The 25,649-nt window shown below is 41.1% G+C and overlaps 1 protein-coding gene across 2 annotated transcripts in view; it reads right to left on the bottom strand.

Moving 5' to 3' along the window:
- The window catches only part of AMPH (amphiphysin), a 214,624-nt gene that overhangs the window by 55,499 nt on the left and 133,476 nt on the right, over positions 1-25,649 (bottom strand). For both annotated transcript variants that reach the window (XM_069588261.1, XM_069588262.1), the window contains exons 6-11: positions 20,194-20,301; positions 18,381-18,466; positions 13,834-13,909; positions 13,105-13,187; positions 9,041-9,179; positions 7,358-7,486 (exon numbers count right to left, since the gene is read on the bottom strand). In XM_069588261.1, the coding sequence (XP_069444362.1) occupies positions 7,358-7,486; positions 9,041-9,179; positions 13,105-13,187; positions 13,834-13,909; positions 18,381-18,466; positions 20,194-20,301 (621 nt within the window). The remainder of the gene's footprint in view (positions 1-7,357; positions 7,487-9,040; positions 9,180-13,104; positions 13,188-13,833; positions 13,910-18,380; positions 18,467-20,193; positions 20,302-25,649) is intronic.

Below are 25,649 nucleotides of genomic sequence, written 5' to 3'. Positions count from 1 at the left end.
AAAACAACAAAATGAAATAGAAAAATGCTTAATTTTGCAGAGGAATTTTCAATAGTCCACTTTCAATAGTAGAACAAACAGAAAATAAATAAGATTTTAGAAGATATAAGCAACACTATGACCCAATTTGACCTAGTTCACATTAAAAAGCATGCAGATTAGGAAGGAAGAACTGATACTATCTTTATTCACAGAAGATATGATCGCCCATATAGAAAATCCAATGAACTCTACAAAAAGGCTGAGGCTCTAATACTGAGTTTAATAAGATTGCAAGCAACACTTTGCATGTTAGCATCAACACATAAAAATCAGTTATATTTATATTTAATAGTATAAAAACCCAGAAACTGAAAAATTTAAATACTATTTATAGTAGCACTAAAAGCATGAAATACTTAGGGATAAACACAGCAAATGATGTGAAATGCCTGTGCACTAAACATAACAAATCATGGCAAAAATAGAGATCTTCATAAAAAGATATAGATAGATAGATACATATACTGTATTTATAGGTCAGACAATTCAATATTATTAAGATGTCATTGCTGTTGGTCACTTCCTAAGTCATGTCCAGCTCTCTGCAAACCCATTAACTATAGCACGGCAGACTCCCCTGTCCTTCACGATCTCCTGGAGCTTGCTCAAATTCATGTCCATTGAGTTTGTGATGCTATCCAACCATCTCATCCTCTGTCACCCCCTTCTCATCCTGCCCTCAATGTTTCCCAGCATCAGGGTCTTTTCTAATGAGTTGGCTCTTCACATCAGGTGGCCAAAGTATTGTAGCTTCAGCATCAGTCCTTCCAATGAATATTAAGACATCACAGCTCCCCAAATTCATCTGTAGAATCAATGCAATAGCCAATCATTTGTACTGGGTTGAATACTGTGCCCCCTTAGTCCCCTATAAAATTCACATCCATCAGGAACCTCTGAATGCGACCTTATTTGGCAATAGGGTCTTTGCAGATGTGATGAAATTAATATAAGGTCACACCGGATTAGGATGGGCCTTAATTCAATGACTGGCATCCTTTTCAGAGGAGGAAATCTTGGATACACAGACACAAGGACAATGCCGTGTGAAGACACAGAGCACAGAGACACATGGGGAAAATGCAGTGTGATGACAGGCAGAGTGGGATGATGGGTCTACACACCAAAGAACACCAAGGATTTCCAGGAACCACCAGAAATTAGAGAGGCATTTAAGAACCCTCTCCTAGTGCCTTCAGAGGGAATATGGCTCTGCTGACACTTTGATCTCGGACTTCTAGCCTCAGAACTGCAAGAGAATAAATGCCTGTTCTTTTAAGCCACCCAATTTGTGGTGCTTTATTACAACAAACCTAGAAATCAAATCCAATGTCCTGAAAGTTTGTAGAAACGTACAAAGTGACTCTAAAATTCGTATGGAAACTCAAAGAACCTAGAATAGCCACAACAATTCTGAAAAAGAATAACAAAGTTGAAGGACTAACCCTCTCTGGTTTCAAGACAGCATAAAGAGGCAGTCATCAAGATAGTGTGGTGCTGGCACAAAGGTAGGTAAAGGATCAAAGGAAAACCACAGAGCCCAGAAACAGAACCATACACAGATGGACAATTCATTTTTCACAAAGGTACAAAGGCAATTAAGTAGAATAAAGCTAGATTTTTCAACTACTGTACCGCCATATGTAAAGAAATAAATTTCAACCCATACTGACTGACTCTGGAGTTGAAAGGCACTAATTTTTTCCTCCAATTTTCATCTTATTAATTCCTTGTCCTCAAAGAATGTTAATGTGTTTACTTTGAAATAAATATCCACTGAAAGAAGCAGCAGCTGGTCCAGAAATTTGCTATACTGAACAGAATAGCCAGCATGGTATTTGAAAGCAGGTTACAGATACCCAGGAAGTGAGTGGTGCACATGTAAATAATTTCAGGCTGGCCCCATCAGAACGGGTGAAAAAGGGCCATCTTGTGAACGTATTTTGCAAGCTGAAAATTTTATTTTGATTTGATTTACTAGGCAAGATAGGAAGCTTTCATGAACTTAAAATGTAAGATGCAGCCTTATGTAAATAAATAAATACATTGCGCTGACTTAATCCCAACAGTCACACAATTTAAAGGCCGTGCTGATGTCTTGCTTTTTAGCACAGCAGGGTGACAGGAGGGCTTGGAGGAATGAGCTGTAATGTTCAAAAGATAATCCTTCTGGATTTGTAAATGGGAAAGCTATATCAAAGAGAGAAAATACGCTGAGAATAGATTTAGGCCAAATAGTTGGGGTATCTGCTATGAAAAAAATCCTCAAAAAAGCCATCTTTTCTGCCTCATTGCCAATTGACAGGAAAATAAGCAAGAAGGAACCCTGCTCCCCTACCTGCCTCTCAAGGGGTCCCTGCACTTCTGAGCAGCTTCCTTGAAATTTTTTAGGTCGTACTCTGGTTGTGTATGTGGGGGTGGGGCTTCCCCTGTGCCTCAGTGGTAAGGAATACACCTGCAATGCATGAGGTGCAGGAGACACGGACTCTATCCTTGGGTTGGGAAGATCTCCTGGAGGAGGGCATGGGAACACATTCCAGTATTCTTGCCTGTGGAATTCCGTGGACAGAGGACCCTGCTGGGCTACAGTCCTTAGGGTCACAAAGAGATGGACACAACTGACGTGACTGAGTACGCATGCACACACTGGTGGTGGGGACAGCGGTGCCATCAGAGCAGAACACCCCGGACTAGATCTGCATGGGCATGGCCCCATTTTCCTCTCTGGAGCACTGTCCCACCCTAACTCCACAGGGAGGGTCCACCAAATGCCCCAGGAAACTGGGACTCATAAACCACCAGACTGTCTTGAAACTTGGTGGCCAGTCCTGCTTCCAAGAAGGTGGCTGGTGAGCAGACTGTTCCTGCTGGCCAGCATGTCATTTCACTCAGGGGAATCCCATGAGACTGGCCACCAGGATGCTGCTGGCATGCTCATGTCATGTGACTCAGATTGTTTATATGGAGAGCCCCCTGACCACCTGTATAAAAAGCAGCAAGATTTTAACAGGAGATCAAGACCAAAAAACACAATCATGTGTATACATATATATGTGTTGTGCTGTGCTTAGTTGCTCAGTCGTGTCTGACTCTTTGTGACCCCATGAACTGCAGCCTGCCAGGCTCCTCTGTCCATGGGGATTCTCCAGCAAGAATACTGGAGTGGGTTGCTATGTCCTTCTCCTGGGGATCTTCCCAACACAGGGATAGAACCTGGGTCTCCTGCATTGCAGGTGGATTCTTTAATGCCTGAGCCACCAGGGAAGCAGATATATATATATATATATATATATATATATATATATATATATATATACACACACACACATATATATACATATATACATACATATATATATGTGTGTGTGTGTGCACATATACACATATATGTTTATACACATGTATATATGATTATGTTATTTTGGTCTTGATCTCCTGTTAAAATCTTTTTTTGCCACAATTTGGTTTCCAGGGACATAATACCTTTTCAATCTTCCTTTCAAAAATGTTTACCAAAAATCCACTTCCTTAGAGCATCTGGTGGGGGAGAATGAGAGATTACTTGAGAAACTCTGATTTAAAGAAAGGAAATAGGGATTTTGTCACAGAAGTTCTCAGAGCCTGAACTTTTTTGCTTTTTCATTGTGAAAAAGCAAAAGGAGATGCAGCCCTCCCAGCCTCCTATGACCAAGGGGATCTCAGGGGACTAGATAGAAAATGCTGTTTTCAAAGAATAAAGCAGGTGCGCACACGCACACACACACACACACACACACACACACAGGATCTCTTTTTTAAGTCGCTAGGAGTTAAAAATAGGGAGGGGTGGGTATGTCCTGTGGCAGGCCCATTTCTGTAAACACAGAACCAAAAAAAACAAAATCAGCCTTGTGATCTAGACAAGCAGGCAAGTCCCTGTACATAGATATGGCTATTTCCAGAGAAGATTCTGGGAAATATACGTATTTCCAGAAACCACATGCTACAGTTAAGGTTTAGGCCATTAGAGGGCTCTGTAGACCTGACGGATTTCTGTTTCCAACCCCAGGACACACTCAAGAGAGAATTACAACTGTGATGAAGCAGGGTATATGAAATACATCCATTAGAGACAAGGGATGTTTCATTCATCACATCTTGAACTTCTGGGTGGGATTTATACAAATGCTTTTCTTCCACATTAAGCAAATGATAAAAATAGCAAACTGAGGACGCAAACCTATTTGTTAAATCTAAAATGACTCATTAAACATTTAAAAATATTAAAATAAAACATATATATAATATATATATGAAGGAATATATATTATATATATGTATATAAAGGAAATAGTAGCCCACTCCAGTAGTCTTGCCTGGGAAATCCCATGGATGGAGGAGCCTGGCGGGCTAAGGTCCTTGGGATCGCATACAGTTGGACACAACTAAGCGACTAACACACACACACACACACACACACACGAATCACTTTGCCGTACACCAGAAATTAAAACACTGTAAATCAAATATACTTCTATAAAGAAAAAAGAAATAAAATTAAATAAAGCTAGATTATATCCTTCAATTAGGGAGCAAGCAGACTGAAATATAAATCCTTGCCTTACCCTTGCTCTTACCATGGTGATGTGAGACTCACAGCCACTGAGTCAATGGAAATGCTCCAACTCATTTCCATCATTTGACCCCATCAAATACACTGGGGTTCACCTGCTACAGTCATGTTGCCACTTAGATCCAGAAAAAAAGATAGAAACCCTTTTCTGCCTCCTCCCCAGATTAAAAGAAAACAATATATATCAAGATAAATCCCCCCAAATGCACCCCCATAATGTCTCTGGGGTTACTTCCTTCACAGTCCCCTGGCACACTGGTGGACTTGACCCAGCCAGTAAGTTAGAAAAGGTGCCAGGCGGAGGATGCCTTTCCTTTCCATTCCAACAGCCCGGGAGCCTGAACACAGGCTAGCCAAGCTGGGGCAAGGATGGGGCCGCTCTCAGCTGACTATGTCGCTGCAGCGGCCACAGCTGGAGACATTTCAGGTTTGACAAGTGCCTCCTCACCCTCTCCCCTAACTCTTGATTTTGCTCATCAATCTCTCTCACTCAACGACACCAGCCAAAGTTAACCCTCTTAGAAGGACTTAGGCACCTCTTCTGGCATCTGTATTTTTTAAAAGTGCGTTGATTCTTTTTCTCCCCCACACTGTGAAGGACCCTTACGTGAGCCAGCAAACTGCAAATAAAAAAAACACTGTCGAAGAAAGAACATCTCTGAACCCCGTCTTTACTTCAGAACTAGTCTACTTGTCACATTTTCTCTACTTCAGTGGCCTTGCCTGCTACCTGGAGATGTCCTCAGCTAAGCACACATGGCTTCTGGGTGACCATATTCTTTATTGGAGATGGAATTGAGAGGATGCTCTTGAGGGGTCCAGGTGAAAGCAACTCAGTAAGGGTCTTATCACTCTAAAACACTCTCACTTTAAAACTGATGAAGCTAAAAACAGAGCAAGCTGTTAGAAGTACAAAGGCACAGAACAACTTGGACATGAAAACTGCTCCAGTTTGGTGCCAGGGCCACTGTGGATGCTGGGTAAGATTATTTGGCTCTAAGACCACTATCCCTGGTGGCATCTGTGTATCCACAGATATTACTGGCCCATGCACTGATAAACATGCAGTTCCCTTTCCTCAAAGGAGCTACTAAATCACATTTCAAGCCCTAATTAGCTTACCAAAAGGAAAACAATAGCAAATGGCATTGCACTGATCCATAAACACCCTCTAGAGAGAGATGAGAAAGTACTACTTTTAAGGTTTTATTTTCTGAAGCCCCTGTTTTTAGCACATGATTTCTGTTATTATTTATAGGATGCAATTGTAACTGGGATGTTAGACATAGAGCTGTTATTTATGTACTCAGGAATGACAATGTTATGTTTGCACCCCCTGCAAAATGTTAAAATTATTTCTGACTGTGAGAATACCAGCAGGAAATGGTATTGGCATGATCTCTGGGAACATTCACTCTTAACAAAGAGATGACTTTGATGATGTGAGGAGCAACTAAGTCAAGATTATCCTTGAGGCAAAGGACAACCAAGCTGGGACAGGTGTAGGTACAACATCGAGGGTAGCTATAAATGGGTACACACACCCAAGTGTCTTTGAAACCAGGGGGAACACAGGTGGTTCCCTTTGCCAAGTCACATAAGTGGATCCATTTACTCCTACTAAAGGTCAAAAGACCTAAAATTCACCTCTTTGAATTTCATTTTACTATTCTTTACTCAGGAGCAATATGAAAAAAATAATAAAAGGTGCAAACATGTATTAATATACACCAAGGTTTCCCTGGTGGCTCAGAGAGTAAAGAATTTGCCTGCAATGCAGGAGACCTGGGTTTGATCCCTGGGTCAGGAAGATCCCCTGGAGAAAGAAACTCCAGTATTCTTGCCTGGAGAATTCTATGGACAGAAGAGCCTGGTGGGCTACAGTCCATGGGGTTGCAGAGTCAGACACAACTGAGCAACTAACACTTTACACTTTTGTATTAATATATATTGATATCACCAAGGTGCTGATAAGTAACAAAAAAGTGGAAGTGTGACCATCATCAGGGGTTGGTTACATTCATCTGATAAAATACTCTGGACAAACTTTGATTTTTTTGGAAAAGACAATATTATAACATGAAAAAAATACTCAATAAGATTAAACAGAAATCAGAATTTTGTGCTGCAAAATTTGATGTATACTTAGAAAAAAATAAAAGAAAATAAACCTCTGGTGGCTCAAATGGTAAAGAATCCACCTGCAAGGAGGGAGACCTGGGTTCGATCCCTGGGTTGGGAAGATCCCCTGGAGTGGGGCATGGCAACCCACTCCAGTATTCTTGCCTGAAGGATCCTATGGACAGAGGAGCCTGGGTTACAGTCCATGGAGTTGCAAAGAGTCAGACATGACTGAGCAACTAAACACACACAGCACACAAACCTAAATGCACCAGTGGCTATGTCAGAGTGCTATGATTTAAGGGCTTATTAAAATTCTTCACTTTACACTTTTTAGTATTTTCCCAACTTTCTATAGTAATGATGCACAGCTCTTACTAATGGAAAGAAGGAGTCTTTTCAAATACTGTACATCTCTCACTTGAGAATCCTTCAGACATATCAGGTAACTAAAGCAAACCTGAATAACAACTAAATTTCACCATTGGCTCTCACGTCTGCCACCTTCTCCAGAGCTGAGCCCTGAGACTCCCTCTGCCACGGAGCGTCCACGGACATCCCAGCTCTGTTCCAGGTGCTCACCTGGGAAGGTGTAGTCACACTGATTTCAGGAACAAAGTTGTCCTCGAAGAAACTGATGATGTTCTCCTGCTGTAGCTCCTTTGTTGGGGTGACTTTAGGAAGAGGCGGGACAGGAGGCCCTTTCCTTGTCTAAGAAACATCACACACAAACAAACAGGGTTTAATTCAGTGGAAGATGGCACGCGAGACATGCAGAAATGTCTTGGGAACAGAGCCAGGGGATGAGATTGATCCCTGATTCAAATTTTGGTCTGCATTGAGAAATCAGCCCACCTGATTCCGGCAAAGAATGCCTGCTTGTAGCTATGGTGTGACAAGTAATGGTCCAATGAGGAAAATTCAGGCCACGAGACTCCATCCATCTTAACACGAGTGCTATATCACAGCACTGTGGGGTAATGTACCCGTGCCTCTCAAGTTAAAATAAGGCCATGCGTGCATGCATGTGGGTTAAGTCACTCCAGTCATGTTCGAATGTGTGACCCTATGGACTGTAGCCAGCCAGCCTCCTATGTCTATGGGGATTCTCCAGGCAAGAATACTGGAGTGGGTTGCCATGCCCTCCTCCAGGGGATCTTCCCGACCGAGGGATTTAACCCACGTCTCTTACATCTCCTATATTGGCAGGTAGATTCTTTACCGCTAGTACCACCTGGGAAGCCCAAACTAATGCCATACCTTCTCCAAAGTCAACAGCAAATTACTTCTCACCTCAGCAGCACATTAGAATTCTAGAACTAAAATCTAGCAAGATTTCACTAGAGTCAGTGAGACCACTATGGGCAGCATACACCTCACTCTGCACGCCCATATTTTGGAAAGGTGGCTCAGCAGTAAAGAATCTGCCTGCCAATAAAGTAAAGTAAAGATTCAGTCTCCAATGCAGAAGACTCAGGTTTGATCCCTCGGTAGGGAAGATCCCCTAGAGAAGGGAATAGCAACCCACTCTAGTATTCTTGTCTGGGAAATCCCATGGACAATGGAGGCTGGCTGGCTACAGTCCATGGGGTCACACAAGAATCAGACATGACTTCGTGAATAAACAACAAAATAAGCACTTTAGAGCTCTATCCATCATTCACATATTTTCGCAACGATCTTTAGTTTCAACCATACACAAGAAAGCTTGAGCTGGATTAGACACTTCAAGTTTCCCCATAGGAATTTCATTTTCTCTAAAAGAAGGGATAATGAGGGTGGCTGTTTTTCTCTATATTTGCCTTTGCTTGGCCCTTTCTGTTTCTTTCAATCACTTGTTCCATCACTTTTGCTGAGTGTGTGCACAATATGCTGTGGGTGATCCAAAAAAAAAAAAAGTGAACTGACATAAACATCATGGCCATTTTTGCTCCAGGTGTTACCTAAAGACTAACAGGAGGGAGGTGGAGAAGGTAGGATTCAACAGAGCCTTAAAAGTGCAAGATGCTGAGAAGAGGAGATCATGCGAGCCTCAAGAAGTTGAGATCGTGGAAAGAGATGTCTCAGCCCACTGAAGCAGAGGGTATGTGAGGAAACATAAAAATCTGAGTAAAAAAGGGAGGTTTATTCCTTAGTGATGATCCCAATGGCCAAGGCTCACACTGAAAACTCTTGTCAATGACTGCACTCCATGGGGTTATCCCAAGTGGGGTCAGCTCAGCCTGGGTTCTTCCGGTCCCCCTCATACATGTGATGTCTTCCTACCTGCGAGGGTGACCGAGGTCGGACCGGTGCAGGAGATGCAGGTGTCAACGTGTGATTGGGACTTGCTGTCGGGCTTGGGATGGGTGAAGCCTCCTCAGGTGGCGAAGGCGTCTTTGCAATACGGAGAGGACCCGAGTCGCTGAATGAACACAGAGGGTAAGTAAGGCGCTCTCTACAGAGTGGTCCTTATTTCTCAGGGGCCTTCCTTCTCACAGAAATCCTCAGGCATGACAGGCACTATTGGTTATCTACTCCCTCTTCCTGTTCATCCTGGTTATTAGTAACAGTGATGCAATAACTGGTACCATTTATTGTCCACTGTCTGCAAGATCCCATTCATACATTACCTCTGCTGATCACAAGAACCAGTGCATAATTGTTTCCACTTTACAGGTAAGTAAAGTGGGGCACAGAGAGGACAAAAAAAAATCCCTAACGTCACTGGAAAATTTTGTGGATCCAAATTCAGGCCTTAGTAGTTCAAACTCCTATTCTTTCCACTGAGCCAAATATGCCCTGTAAGAATCTTCCAAACATAAGCTGAATTAATTGAACTAATTTCACTTTTGGTTTATAAGAGAAACTTGCTATGGCATGATCTATAGCAAAACCTGCCCTGCCCCACCAAGTGATACATTGGCTATTAAAAGGCATCCCTAGGACAATGTTCATTAAGATTTGGTAGGCGTGCTTTCTGATAATATTTAGAAATTAATTCGTTGTCTCTCTTTCTACACCTTACAGCACAATAACTCGATTCAGACATGTGCAAACAAATTATATGACAGATGAGAGTCTGTAATGTTTACTGAGAGCCCATCATGCTCCTAGCCCCAGGCCAGATGCTCGTGATCAGCCCAAATGCAATGGTTAATCCACCACTGGGGACACATCCTACTCTCTAAGAACTTCTAAACTCTACAGATTGAAGGAACAAGTCTGTACCCCCAAATAAATGAGCACGTACACAGCAGAAGGGTCTACAGATTCAATGGGCTGAGGGAATGGGTCCCATGGACAGGACACGGACACACACATGATTGGAACCTTGCCAATCATGGTCTCGCCTGGGAAGCACGACCACCAATCTATGCCTAATGGAGGCCCCTCTGAGCTCACTCACCACCTCGTTCTGCGGAGGAACGTTGAAAAAAATGAAGAACATTTGTTAAGTGGTCGTGGCCCCATTTTCTCTTCATTGTATCTGATTCAGCAGCAATGAAATTTCCAGATACCGTTTTCCCCAAATAAACCTTAAACTTTTTACTTTGTATTGGGGTATGGCAGATAATGGGCTTCCCAGTGGCTCAGCTGGTAAAGAATCTGCCTGCAGTGCGGGAGACCTGGGTTCGATCCCTGGGTTGGGAAGATCCCTGGGAGAAGGGAAAGGCTACCCACTCCAGTATTTTGGCCTGGAGAATTCCACGGACTGAATAGTTCATGGAGTCACAAGAGTCAGACACAACTGAGCAACTTTCACTTTCATAGCAGGTAATAACACTGTGGTAGTTTCAGGTGAACTGAGATGCAGCCCAGCCATACATTTATATGCATCCATTGTCCCTTCATCTCTGTATAAGGGAGCCACCTTTCCCCGTGTCCTTCCTTCCTAAATCAAATGTCACTGTGATATTCTTATTACATTTCGTTCTCAGTTTGGACACAATAGTTCTGTCCCTTTCCTGTCTTCTTTTAGGCAATGTTCTAAGACAATATACTTAATGCTCACTTAGTATAGCAGCTAGGGTAGGGACTACATGTATATCTAGACCAAACAGAATCAAATGAGAAAATTAGTTGTTTCCAGGAGTGCCGGGAGCCACCATGGGAGATCCCACCCATGACAAGGTCATGTGGAAGAGAACTGTTAAGCAAGGCTTCAGAACTCAAGGGGCTCCCTAGGCTTTCTTGAGCATCTACCCCCAAACCAGAATCTGTCTGTTCTACTATTTCATGACTTTCACCAACTCCTCTGACATTAACAGGGGGCCATTCCTGATCACCTTTCTCAGGAGAAAATTAACTTAGGGCTATAGCTAATAAGTCTCTTGGACATGAGAAAAATATTTCAAATCAAACCCCCTCTGTTAGCATTCTAGCTTGCTTGGCAGGTATATCCAGACTCTTGCAGCTACACATATGATTATTTACAGCCTCCCAACTGTGAGAGGCACGGAAAGCCTAAAACATAGAGCCTTTCAAAGAGTTAAAAGTTATTAGAGTAGTGCTGGTATAGGATATTTCATTATTGGGCCAATGCTTGTTGCTAAGTTCCCATATCTCTTATCCACTGTGCACCTGGGAGTGCATTAGTTAACATAGTTGAAAAGTAAGAAAAACAAGTGTAGCCTTGAAATTAACCACATCAGACTTTTGAGCTAATTGATTCTTTCTTATATCTCACTGCACCTTTGCTCCATGAGAAATGTAACTTGTTTAATACTTTCTGAGGCTGACATAGATTAGAAATATAAGAAAAAACATTTCAAGGGAAAATAAGTTTTCTGGTTGAACAGCCTTTATCAAAAGAGGGTCATAAAATGTTCACAGGCCTCCAAGGCCAGAAGATAATGTACACAATATTGTTTATGGGAAAGGTTTGCAGAAAAAATGCTGGTTTCGATAAAGACAAAACAGATGAAATGTTTGGGCTGACTCTGTATGACTTTTCATCTTTCATTTCCCTCTATGTATAAGACAAGGTATAAAAGTACCTTTTAAAATAAAGCTATTGGGCCTCGCTTGAAGAAGCTTGGTCACCCCATGTTTTTCTTTTTTTCTCTTTTTTTCTCTCTTACTTTCTTTTTCAGGCTGATCCCTTGGAACACAGAGGCTCTCTGCATTCACTTTTCTGCCTAGGCTTCTAAGACTTTACTAGCTTTCTATGTAAACCAAGGAATATCAGCCTCTTTCTCTCCTCTATTTTCTTATCTACAATATTCTTTCCTTATCTCTCTCTAAATCATCTGCCAACACTGTTTTTCCTTCAGGTTCCCCTGGATCCTGTGGGGGCTGGACCCTGGCACTGGAGGTTCCAAACACTAATACGTGGAGGTGGCAGTGCCTGTGTAAGAGCATTGTGTTTTTATAAATGCATGGGTATGTGGGTATACATTGATGGATGCTAAAATCATAAACATAGAATGTCAGGACTGTGTTATTTCCTTACAAGTTGTTTAGTTCAATAGCATATTTTTATTTCAATTGATTTTAAAAATGAGCCCTTTATCCAGAAAGATTATTGAACTTCCTCCAGGAAGGCAGAGCAAATTAACTGCAGAATCAGAAAACTGAAATTTGAGTCCTCTGAATTCCAACCCAAGCCTCACTAGCCTGAGTACATAATGCCTGAGAAGGACGGATAATAGGGATTCCCAAATCATAAGAGTAAGATGCTGTGAATCCAAACCCTGGCACTGTAGACGATTCATCTACAGATTACTGAGCCTTTGGTACATCTGACAGGCACACTCAAAATAAAAACAAACCAGTGTTCAACAAAACCCAAACAATGCAGTGTTTGCAAGGTCAAGTTAGGAGGGAAGATGATGGTGAGGTCTCACTTACTTCCTTTTGCCTCTCCCAAAAAAGATTCGTTAAAGGTATCAACACCAATATATTGGGTTGGCCAAAAAGTTCGTAATGTATGATGTTATTGAAAAATTCATAATATGGTAATAGAAAAACCTGAATGAGATTTTTGGCCAACCCAATAAATAACAAGACTAAATTGTTGTGGGTTCAGGGAATTCTCTTCCTCTCCAAATAAAGTAACAAGTGCACAACTAGAATCTGTATGCAAGAAATTGACATTATAGCTGGAAAGCAAAAAGAGGTAGATAGCACTCCGCAGTGACAAAAGTCCATGAGGATACATCTGAAGGCTAACAGTCAATGTAAAAGCACAGAACTAAGTTCTGGCATCACCCTCTGGATGGAAAAATTCCTTGATTTTAGATCTTTGTAGGATGAGTGAAAGATGCTGGTATAGGCTGTAGAAATTGCAACAATTTTTGCCTTAAAGGTATACACACACGAACTTGGCTCTCACGACCATGGCCTACCTGGGAGCTCCTTGAATGGTGAAGGCCTTGTCAGCATGCTGGTCGCCCAGTTTCGTCATCACTTCATACAGTTTGTGGCAAAGCTAGGAAGACAGATGTCCTTTGTCTATTAATTTTAAGTCATTCTGCTGCAAATTCAGGCTACTGCCCCCAGGAAGGAATTGTTTATGGAAACATTAACAATCTTATGATAGCATGGATGGTCTCAGACTAATTTAATGTCTGAACTGGGTCCAATTTAAAATTCATGTCAAAACTCTAAGGCCACAAACACAAATTAACATATATATGAACCAGAATATAGAGGAGAAAACACACACTTACTACTTACATTAGATTCTATTAGAGATAAAGTGATACAACCACCCTGTTGCACTAAGAAAATATTACTCAATGACGCAAATGCTGACTATCTATTTGGAGACCAATTTTTCCTCAGGCTAAAGACTTGAAAATCCAACTTTAAAAACTGACTGAAAAAATAAAAAAAGATTTTATGATTGTTAACAAGTAGGCAGGGGTTCATGAAAGCACAAATTGAACCAGATTTATAGAAACATGCAGCCACCACAAAACAATGTAGAAATATTACTGAGAGTCAAAACACACTATTAAAAGAAACACGAAAGAGAGTAAATTCTTTGCCTAATGTATGCCATTGCATTTGCTTCTAGAATAAATGTTCATTTACTTTATATTCCATATGGAAAAATAATCATAATTACTCACCACCGCGATTTCCTTATGAAACTTGGCTTCTAGGCTGGAGACATTTTTGAAAGTATTGACATAAAATCCAACTCGTCTACCATGTGGAAATACAAAGAGGAAAGAAGAGAAAGACTAATCAGCAAAACTGTGTTTTGAATGGCTATTACATATATTAAAAAACAGATTTTCTTTACATAATTTTGAGTAACACTAGATTAAATAAAAATACTTAACCCAAAGTAGGTCCAACCTTTCCTGATCCGTTAATGAACAAAAATACCATCTTTCGGTGTAGAACACAGTCTTTCCTGATATCTGGTTAATACCCAAACAAACATTTCTCACACTTTAATGTACACCAAGATCACTTGGCGATTTGTTTCCAATTTAACAGGTCTGAGGTGTGTGTGTGTTAGTTGCTCAGTTGTGTTCCACTCTGTGTGACCCCATTTACACAGAGTAGTAGCCGCCACGCTCCTCTGTCCTTGGAATTCTTGAGGCAAGAATACTAGAGTGGGTTGTCATTCCCTTCTCCAGGGGATCTTCCCAACCCAGTGATCAAACCCAGGTCTCCTGCATTGCAGGCAAACTCTACCATCTGAGTCACCAGGGAACCTCAGGTCTGCGATGAATTTCTAACAAGTTCTATGTGATACTGATGCTGCTGGTTCAGAACCAGTGATTCTAGAATCACTGCCCTAAGAATTTGTGTTTTAGATATGTACTTTGTAAAGATTTTGAGATAGAGAAGTCTATTATGAACATATGCTTCATTCATACTGCTGACAGAAAGAAGCAGATTTCAAAACAGTATGTGAATGTTCACATTAATACAAATGGCCACACAAGATAAAATACCAAAATTTAGCAGTTTTGGATAGAAACAGCTGAAGGAACTAAGAGAAGAGGGTAGGATGGGCCCTGTGCCAGCTGTAAACATCTGCTTGAGAGGCTAAACAGGCTGCCATGAAGAAGGATCAGATTTAAATAGACGGTGGGTGCAGATGGGGAAGGGGGAGGTAGCTGAAGTAGCGATTAGTCATTCAGTCATGTCTGACTCTTTGCAACCCTGTGGGCTATAGCCCACCGGGATCCTCTATCCATGGGATTTTTTAGGGAGAATACTGGAGCGGGTTGCCATTTCCTCTTCCAGGGGATCTCCTCGACTCAGGGACTGATCCTGCATCTCCTGTGTTTGCTGTATTGCAAGCGGATTCTTTACCTGCTGAGCCATGGTGGAAGCCCAGCTGAAGTTGGTGGTGGTTATTGTTTTATTTGCATCAATGTTTCACTATACTAAACAAAACCCTAATGAAGATCTATGAAATGAACTCTGTGTCCAGCTTACTGTTTCCTCAGAATAAGCTTCTTGACTGTAAACACCGGGTGAAAGGTACAGAGAAGAGCAACTTTGATGGGTGCTGCTGACCAGCTTCCCTATGCAAGGACCTTCTAGGCCCCTTGACATAAAACTTCTGTAAATATGCTGGGAAAGAGTTAGGATCTCACCTGCTTTTAAATTATCTTCCATTAAGGAAAGCTGAGTTAATCCTTTTTTGTTCCTTTATCTATTGCCCATTTGAATTTGCTTGTTTATTTCTTGGAGCTTGTTTTATTCTTATTATTCATACAGAATTTTCTACTAGAAGCAGCAAAAACAAGAATTCCCATTCCTCTATCTTTAAATTGCTTCCTGATACACAGCTTGTTTATTTCAATGATTATTTAGAAAAATAATTGGCATAGTACTAGTAAGAAACACCTTATTTAGAATGACTAGACAAACATCTATGATTTTCTAAGATTTTGTTTCCTTTGAGAACTCAGAAATCAAATCAACAAGGATGTATTTAATTTTGGAAAAAAAAAAGTTCAGTAGTTTTGATGCCACTTATCATATAGTGATTCTCTCCTATTTATGAAGTCAGAGATTCTATCAAACAGGAACTGCCTTTGGCTAGTTCACAAGAACAGACTCAGCACCTAATAACAGTTGGCACAGAACAGGCGATGCAGTAAATATTCCATGAATGAATGAGCGAATGGATAAGCAGATTAACAAACCAGTGAGCGAACAAATTTGGCACTCATTCTACTGGAAGAACACACTCTGACTATAACCTTGACTTACAAAACACTAGTGTTGTCAGCAGTAAAATATACACCCACAAAGAGTACCAGGCTCTGAATTTTGATATTATCTGCTGTCAGGTATTCTGATAATATCAGCTATAAAATAAGGATTCATTTCACAAGCTCTTCATCAACAAGGGATCTGAGACATTACCATTTCCCCAAAGTACTTGTCTGAGGCATCCTCAGGGCCCTTCTGGTTAGCTGTTACGACCCACTTAATTTCTTCATTAAGAGGTTTCTTTGTTCTTGGAAACCATGGAAAAAATGTTCAGTAGTGAACATTACTGTTAACATTAGTTAACAGCTGAGCCTACTGCAGTCCCAGAATGCAGGCCAGGGCACTCTCTCCTCTCCCCTGAGGGAACCTGTCTCGCCCCAGTGAGCTGGTCACTGCTTCCGCCTGAGCCCCCTTCAATGGAAGAAGCATGTGCTGTCTATGAGTCTCTTTTACACATATGTTCATTCGTGCCATATTTTAGAGTCTACACTTCAGTGATATCATATGGTATCTGGCTTTCTCACTTACTTCACTTAGTATGATAATCTCCAGGTGCACCTACGTTGCTGCAATTTTGCATTATTTTGTTCTCTTTTGGCTGAGTAGTATTCCATTGTATACACATACCATATCTTTACCCATTCCTCTGCTGATGGACATTCAGGTTGTTTCCATGTCTTAGCTATTGTGAATAGTGCAGCTATGAACATAGGGGTGCATGTATCTTTTTGAATTATAGTTCTGTCCAGGAGTGGGACTGCTGGATCATATAGTAAATCTATTTTTAATTTTTTGAGGGACCTCTATACTGTTTTCCATAGCAGCTGCATCAATTTACAATCTCACCAATAAGGTAGGAGGATTCCCTGTCCTCCACATCCTAACCAAGATTTCGAATTTTACTTAAAGCAGTGTTGCATGACAAGCACAATCCCGTTTATTCAGGGTGGCAGCATGGGTGTGCTGATGAAAACTGAGACATAAGGCACCACTTCACCCAACAACTTCTTGGTTCTACCACTAAATGGGAAAACTGAAGTTAACGGAATGAGAAATGCAGAGTACCCATAAAAAAGAATACTGGAGAATGGAAAGAGACACATGTACCCCAATGTTCACTGCAGCACTATTTATAATAGCCAGGACATGGAAACAACCTAGATGTCCATCAGCAGATGAATGGATAAGAAAGCTGTGATACATATACACAATGGAGTATTACTCAGCCATTAAAAAGAATACATTTGAATCAGTTCTAATGAGGTGGATGAAACTGGAGCTGATTATACAGAGTGAAGTAAGCCAGAAAGAAAAACACCAATACAGTATACTAACACATACATATGGAATTTAGAAAGATGGTAATGATAACCCTGTATGTGAGACAGCGAAAGAGACACAGATGTATAGAACAGACTTTTAGACTCTGAGGGAGAGGGAGAGGGTGGGATGATTTGGGAGAATGGCACTGAAACATGTATACTATCATGTAAGAAACAAATCGCCAGTCTATGTTCAATGCAGGATACAGGATGCTTGGGGCTGGTACACGGGGATGACCCAGAGAGATGATATGGGGTTGAAGGTGGGAGGGGGTTCAGGATTGGGAATTCATGTACACCCGTGGCGGATTCATGTCAATGTATGGCAAAACCAATACAGTATTGTAAAGTTAAATAAAGTAAAAATAGAAATTAAAAAAAGAAAAGAATACTGGATGCTTGGGGCTGGTGCACTGAGATGACCCAGAGGGATGGTGTGGGGAGGGAGGAGGGAGGGGGGTTCAGAATGGGGAGCACATGTATACCTGTGGCGGATTCATGTTGATGTATGGCAAAACCAATACAATATTATAAAGTAATTAACCTCCAATTAAAATAAATAAATTTCCATTTTAAAAAAATTTTAGTAAAAAAAAATAAAGTCTATAAATAACCAAAAAAAAGACTATTTCATTTATAAAATAAGAATGAAGCTCAGATTAACAGGTGAGAGCTGACAGCAGAGGTTTCACATAAAAGACAGAGACTAGATGACCCCTTGATATAAAAAGTTCTTCCAAGGGTTAAAAATTTATCCTTTAAATTTCAAGGTTAAGGATAGTCCTCCTAATGCCTCTAAATGAGATTTGTATCTCTACTTGAAATAAAAGTCTAAAACAGTGCTGTCCAATGTGGTAGCTAACCAAATTGGGTTATTTAAATTTAAATGAATTAAAACAAAATAACATAAATTTAAAATTCAGTTCCCAGGTCATACTAAACATATTTCAAGTGCTCAAGGTCAACCATATGTGGTAAGAAGCTACCATATCGTAAATTACAGATTGTCGAACACTTCTACTGGACAGTGAGTGCTAAAGCGTCACAGGAAATAAGACAAGTAATATTCACTATTCCTGAACTTATAACATATACAGAACCATCTTTACCTTGACCACAGTGATGGTAACTCTTCTTGTAAGTCAACGTTAAACTCTTCAAACACTTTCTGTGCTTTCTGAAATTCCTCTTCTGCCTAGAAATGACACATAACATGTTTACACTGAAACATCACATGCATACCACACTTCTAGACACAACAACATTTAATATAAAATAGAAATAGCTTTACAGCATCCTGGAACATTTTGGAAAGGAGAAAAATCTGGTTAAAATCCACATGATCATTTTCAATAAAAGATTCGTTACGATGGTTGCTCGTGCAGTCTCTGGCAGATTCATTCATTCTACAAAACTGCACTAACTGCCTGTCACATATGCTGTTACATGCTCTGCTTGGGGCACTGGGCCAGGATGCTTCCCAGGAAATTCCCTGTCTAGTGGCCAGTGTAAGTAACTACACTATAAGAGAAGGCTTATAAGCTATTATGGAGCATGCCATTAAGAAAGACAGTGCAAGAATTAGAGAAGGTTCCATGGAAAAGGTGATATTTTAACTTGATACTGAATCTTGAACAGTGAGCACCTGTTTGCTAATGAAGTGGTGGGGAATGGTGGACAACACATAAGGTGGAGTTGCCTGTGTTGAGATTCTCATTCACTTACCATGTGGACTTTCTTTACCACCTTTCTGTACCTAACATCCATAAATGAACATAGCAATGTCCACCTCACAGGTGTTGTGAGTATTAAGGAAAGTGGATGTAAATAAAGTGCTGAACACAGTGCCTTGCTTCTCAGTGGCCTGATATGAAACTCAGCTCCTACAGTGACTGCTTAGGAGCCAGTGTGTAGGTCATAGAAGCTCCAGATTAGGATGTTTGTGTGGAGGAAGAAAGCAGGGGAAAGAAGACTTGAAAGCTAACAAGATGGAGAGGTGAGTCAGAAACCAGCTGTGAAGGTTGCATAGGCCATGCTAAGGCATTTACAACTTTTTGACAGGCAATGGGAGCCATTAAAAGACTGAAGCATTGGAGAAATTCGATCTGGGTACATTCAGTAGAAAGGTGATCCAGGAAGCTGCATGTGGGAAGATGGGGGGAGACAAGACTGGAAGCCAAGAGAGAAGTTAGTAGGTGTCTCCAATGAGCTGTCAGTGACTGGAGACATACATGGAGAAAGCTCTGGAAATGGGTTCTTTCAAAGAAAATGAATGTCAAGCAATTGTAGCACACATCTGTACTCTCAAGCACAAGTTACGCCTGAGAATTTCATACTTGATTTCCCAGTTGAATCTTCATTTTGGCATCAAGTATGGACCACAGCAGGTTTCCCAGGTGACGCTAGTGGTCAAGAACCCACCTGCCAATGCAGGAGACATAGAGACGTGGGTTTGATCCCTGGGTCGGGAAGATCCCCTGGAGGAGGACGTGGTAAACCACTCCAGCATTCTTGCCTGGAGAATCCCACGGAGAGAAGAGCCTGGCAGGCTACAGTGTCTCAAAAAGTGTTTCAAACAGTTGGACACGACTGAGCGACTTAGCATGCACACACATGGACCACGGTGACATAAAGAGTGTAAGGACACATTACTTTATATGATCAGGCAGTACTGTTAGGGGGAAACATTTATTATGATGAAAATGTGTGAGTCAGTGCCACCCAAGTGATTTCTACCAAGGACCTGAAAACCCTTAGTGTAACTTACAAAATTATAGACAGCAGCCCACAAGACCCATATTTCAATTTTTAATTTCTGTCCTGATTCCAGTCTCCATGAGAAAAGAGAGATTTCGTTTCAGAACCAAAGTTGCTTAGGTCATAGATTACAGAGACTGGTAACAACAGTGGATTGGTCCCTACCTTAGAGATGCGACTCTCATCCTTCCTCTTGGAACTCTGCAAAGCTTCCAGATGATGGCGGGCACTGTCGTAGTCCACCAGCTTCCGGCTGCGCTTGGCGATACGATTCTGCCAACAGGGAAACATAAGCACTAAGAGAGAGACACAGTCACAGATTCTCTTCTTGACTGCCAAAGCACTTTCCTTGTCCAGAGTAGCTGGAGATCGAAGTGAACCAGAATTTCAGTAGACAGATGATTGCTAGAAATCAAACTACTGTCTTCGATCCTCTGTGTGAAGGCGTGTGTGTCTGTGTGCATTCAGTCATGTCCATTTCTTTGTGACGTCACGGACTATAGCCTGCCAGGCTCCTCTGTCCATGGAGTTTTCCAGGCAAGAACACTGGAGTGGGTTGCCATTTCCTACTCCAGGGCATCTTCCTCAACCAGGGATAGAAACTGAGTCTCTTGCACCTTCTGCATTGGCAGGCAGATTCCTTACCACTAGGGATTTGTGTGGCTACCATTAGGTAAATACCTCCCTTCTGATAATAATTAGAACAATCATTAAGAGCTGAAGGCAGAATTTGCAAAGACCAGAGAAATTCCAGAATTGGTGGAGGAAAGCACATCAACCTATACTCTCTATTAGTCTTTATTCTAAACCTTTTAATGTTCCATTTTAAAGACAGTCAAAGACTGTGTTAGGATTTGCTTTTAAATTCTAATAGCACTCACACTAACAGCAGTTCTATAAATCCTAAGAAACCCTTTTTTCCTAGAAGTGTTTGACAACCCTTTTGTTTGTTAGAAATATCTGAGGAGCTTTAAGAATATATTGATTCCTAGAGACTTTCACTTCTAGTTAGGCTATAGAGAGCTGCAAAGAACATTACTCCCATACTAACAAGAAAAAAATATCTGGATAGTCTATAAAAACATAAATTGTCTTGACTGTATCAGAGACATAAACTCACAAGCCAATAAAGCCATCTGAATCCCAAAGAGGGACGAGTCCCTGTAGGGAGAGATGAGACACAAAAGCCATTTCACCTCTGGCAGTTAAAAGCTGCTGCCCACCCAATACAAGCGGACAAGTTCAGTTCAGTTCAGTCACTCAGTCATGTCCAACTCTTTGCAACCCCATGAACTGCAGCATGACAGGCCTCCCTGTCCATCCTGGAGTTGACTCAAACTAATGTCCATTGAGTCTGTGATGCCATCCAACCAACTCATCCTCTGTCATCCCCTTCTTCTTCTGCCTGCAATCTTTCCCACCATCAGGGTCTTTTCAAATGAGTCAGTTCTTCACATCGAGTGGCCAAAGCATTGGAGTTTCAGCTTCAGCATCAGTCCTTCCAGTGAATAATCAGGACTGATTTCCTTTAGGAAATGGACAAGAGATCAGCTAAAATTTTAACAAATTGTTAAAGATTCACTGTGGGCTAAGGTGTCAGTTTGGAATAATAGCTGGGTGTCCAAGACACAGGGGAGGGACTTTCCAGTGGCTAAGACTCCATGCTCCTAACGCAGGGGGCCCAGGTTCAATCCTTGGTCAGGGAACTAGACCCCACATGCTGCAATTAAGAATTTCACAGGCTGCAGGTAAGAGTTCGAATGCTGCAACTAAAGATTCTGTGTACTGCAACTAAGACCAGGCACAGCCGAAAAATAAAAAGACATGAGGGTAACTTGCACTTATGAGCAAGCTCTCACCTAGGGCTTCCAATGGATTCTATCAGAGTTTGGGGAACAAGACATCCCCTTGCAGTACAGGTGACAATGAGGTGATCTCTGACTGCCAAGGGGTAGAGAGAAAGCCCTGCCTCTTTCCTAGCTCATTTTTCTATTTACAAAGCAAAAGCTTTATGCCACTTGAGAAGGAAACAACAGATCTTCATGTCCAGAGACACCAGGCTGAGATCCTCCATTCTGGGGAAGAAGCAGAAGCGAAACCAAACTAACCCTGGGAAGGGACAGGAATCCCCCGGGTCCATCAGTTCAGTTCAGTTTAGTCACTCAGTCATGTCCGACTCTTTGCGACCCCATGGACTGCAGCAAGCCAGGCTTCCCTGTCCATCACCAACTCCCGGAGTCCACCCAAATCCATATCCATTGAGTTAGTGATGCCATCCAGCCATCTCATTCTCTGTCATCCCCTTCTCCTCCCATCCTCAATCCCTCCCAACATCAGGGTCTTTTCAAATGAGTCAGCTCTTCCCATCAGGTGGCCAAAGTACTGGAGCTTCAGCTTCAACATCAGTCCTCCCAATGAACACCCAGGACTAATCTCCTTTAGAATGGACTGGTTGGATATCCTTGCAGTCCAAGGGACTCTCAAGAGTCTTCTCCAACACCACTCTTCAAAAACATCAATTCTTCGGCACTAAGCTGTCTTTATAACCAACTCTCACATCCATACATGACCACAGGAAAAACCATAGCCTTGACTAGATGGACCTTTGTTGGCAAAGTAATATCTCTACTTTTGAATATGCTATCTAGGTTGGTCATAACTTTCCTTCCAAGGAGTAAGTGTCTTTTAATTTCACAGCTGCAATCACCATCTGCAGTGATTTTGGAGCCCAAAAAAATAAAGTCAGTCACTGCTTCCACTGTTTCTCCAACTATTTCCCATGAAGTGATGGGACCAGATGCCACGATCTTTGTTTTCTGAATGTTGAGCTTTAAGTCAACATTTTCACTCTCCTCTTTCACTTTCATCAAGAAGCTTTTTAGTTCCTCTTCACTTTCTGCCGTAAGGGTGGTGTCATCTGCATATCTGAGGTTATTGATGTTTCTCCCAGCAATCTTGATTCCAGCTTGTGCTTCTTCCAGCCCAGCGTTTCTCATGATGTACTCTGCATATAAGTTAAATAAGCAGGGTGACAATATACAGCCTTGATGTACTCCTTTTCCTATTTGGAACCAGTCTGTTGTTCATTGTCCAGATCTAACTGTTGTTTCCTGACCTGCATATAGGTTTCTCAAGAGGTAGGTCAGGTGGTCTGGTATTCCCATGTCTTTCAGAATTTTCCAGTTTATTGTGATCCACACAGTCAAAGGCTTTGGCATAGTCAATAAAGCAGAAATAGATGTTTTTCTGGAACTTTTGCTTTTTAAATGATCCAGCAGCTGTTGGCAATTTGATCTCTGGTTCCTTTGCCTTTTCTAAAACCAGCTTGAACATCTGGAAGTTCACGGTTCATGTATTGCTGAAGCCTGGCTTGGAGAATTTTAAGCATTACTTTACTAGTGTGTGAGATGAGTGCAATTGTGCAGTAGTTTGAACATTCTTTGGCATTGCCTTTCTTTGGGACTGGAACGAAAACTGACTCTTTCCAGCCCTGTGGCCACTGCTGAGTTTTTCAAATTTGCTGGCATATTGAGTGCAGCACTTCTACAGCATCATCTTTCAGGATTTGAAATAGCTCAACTGGAATCCCATCACCTCCACTAGCTTTGTTCGTAGTGATGCTTCCTAAGGCCACTTGACTTCACATTCCAGGATGTCTGGCTCTAGGTGAGTGATCACACCATCATGATTATCTGGGTCGTGAAGATCTTTTTTGTACAATTCTTCCATGTATTCTTGCCACCTCTTCTTAACATCTTCTGCTTCTGTTAGGTCCCTACCATTTCTGTCCTTTACTGAGCCCATCTTTGCATGAAATGTTCCCTTGGTATCTCTAATTTTCATGAAGAGATCTCTAGCCTTTCCCATACTATTGTTTCCCCAGGTCCATATGATATATTCAAAAATAACTGCAATACACAGAAAGGTGGGAGGAAAAAAAGTCTCAACCCATAGGGGAGGAACATAAAACATTCTTTGGGGACATCCCTGGTGGTTTAGTGGCTAAAGCTTGGAATTCCCAACACAGGAGGCTTGCGTTCAATCCCTGATTAGGGACCTGAATCCCACACGCCACTACTAGGAGTCTGCATGTCACAATAAAGATTGAAGATTTCACATGCCACAACTGGGATCCTGCATAGCCAAATAAATAAAGAAAGAAATATTTTAAAAATAAAAACTTCTTGGACCTAAGATCTGACTTCTATAACAAGAAGAGGTTTGATCTCACTTGGGCAGAAGCAGCAAAGTCCTGCTTAGACCAATCACATATGTGAAACTGACTCATACCTAAGACAGACCAGAAAAGGATAACATAAATAGCCCTGCCCCACTCCAAGTCCACCACTGAATAACAAGAAATTGCTGCTTACCACTGGAGGAAGGATAAGTGTATGGGTAGAAAGCCCCTCTGCAATACAGGCACACAAGGACTCCTGAAATCTGATGGGGAATGGGAACACTAATAAAAACTCTCGCATGCAAGGGCCCACCCAATGTGGGTCAAAGAGGCAAATACTGGACTTGAACTCAAGAGTCTGAAAATATTATAGATGTTAGACTATACGCTCAAGGCATTAGCAGCTCAGTTCTAGAGGAATTTGAAAGCGAAGGTGCACTGAAAGTAACAATATCAACAATGAAACTGAAATCCAGCTCAAGTTTCAATTAGCTCTTACATTAACAGCTTGACAACAAAGAATGCCCACTTTCAGGCATAAATATTATTTCAGTCTTCACTCTTCCATACATGGAGTCTGGCATTCAATCAAAGATTTTGAAACACATACATTAAAAAAATAAAAATAAACAAAAAAGGCCCATGAGAAAGGACAAAGCAATCAACAGAAACAAACTCAAACATGATCCAAATGTTGGAAGTATCCATCAGTAATTTTAAAATAACTATGACTAATATGTTAAAGTATCTAGTTGGAAAAGGTAGACAAAATACATGAACTGGTAATTTCAGCAGATACATGGAAACAGTTAAATGAAAATCAAATGGAAATGCTAAAGACCAAAAAAATTATGTATCAGAGAGGATACATTTGTTCACTAGACATAAAATAGTTGAAAGAAACTGTACAGTTGAAGGTAAGTCAAGAGAAATTATTCTCATTAAACCACAAGGAGAAAAAAATTTAAAAATAAAAAACAGAATCAAGCACAAAAGGCCTCTAATAGAATATCAAATAGTCTAACAGTGGAAATTTCTCATCTCAGAAAGAGACGAGAACAAGAGTCAGAAGAAACATTTGAAGAAATAATGGCTGAGAATTTTATGAAATAAGGAAGCCACCAAAATTCAGTTCCAAGAAACTCACAGAATCCCAAGAGAGAAAGATACCAAACAAGACAGAGCCAGCTATATCATAGCCAAACTGTTCAAAATCAAGAATAAAGAAAAACACCAAATACAAAGGTAAGAATTACAGAAGACTAATTTTCAGAAATTGTGCAAGCTAGAATACAGTGCTTTATTTTTAAGCACTGAAAAATAAAAATCAACAGAGATCTTGAAATTCTATTCCAAGTGAAAATACCTCCCGAAAGTAAAGATGAAATAAATATTTTTTTTTTAAGACAAACAACATTTGGGGGAACTCACAGCCACATAA

This window comes from Ovis canadensis, chromosome 4, assembly GCF_042477335.2.
Source record: "Ovis canadensis isolate MfBH-ARS-UI-01 breed Bighorn chromosome 4, ARS-UI_OviCan_v2, whole genome shotgun sequence".
Taxonomy (NCBI): domain Eukaryota; kingdom Metazoa; phylum Chordata; class Mammalia; order Artiodactyla; family Bovidae; genus Ovis; species Ovis canadensis.
Note: the sequence above shows the minus strand (reverse complement) of the source record. Positions and strands in the feature narration are given on the sequence as shown.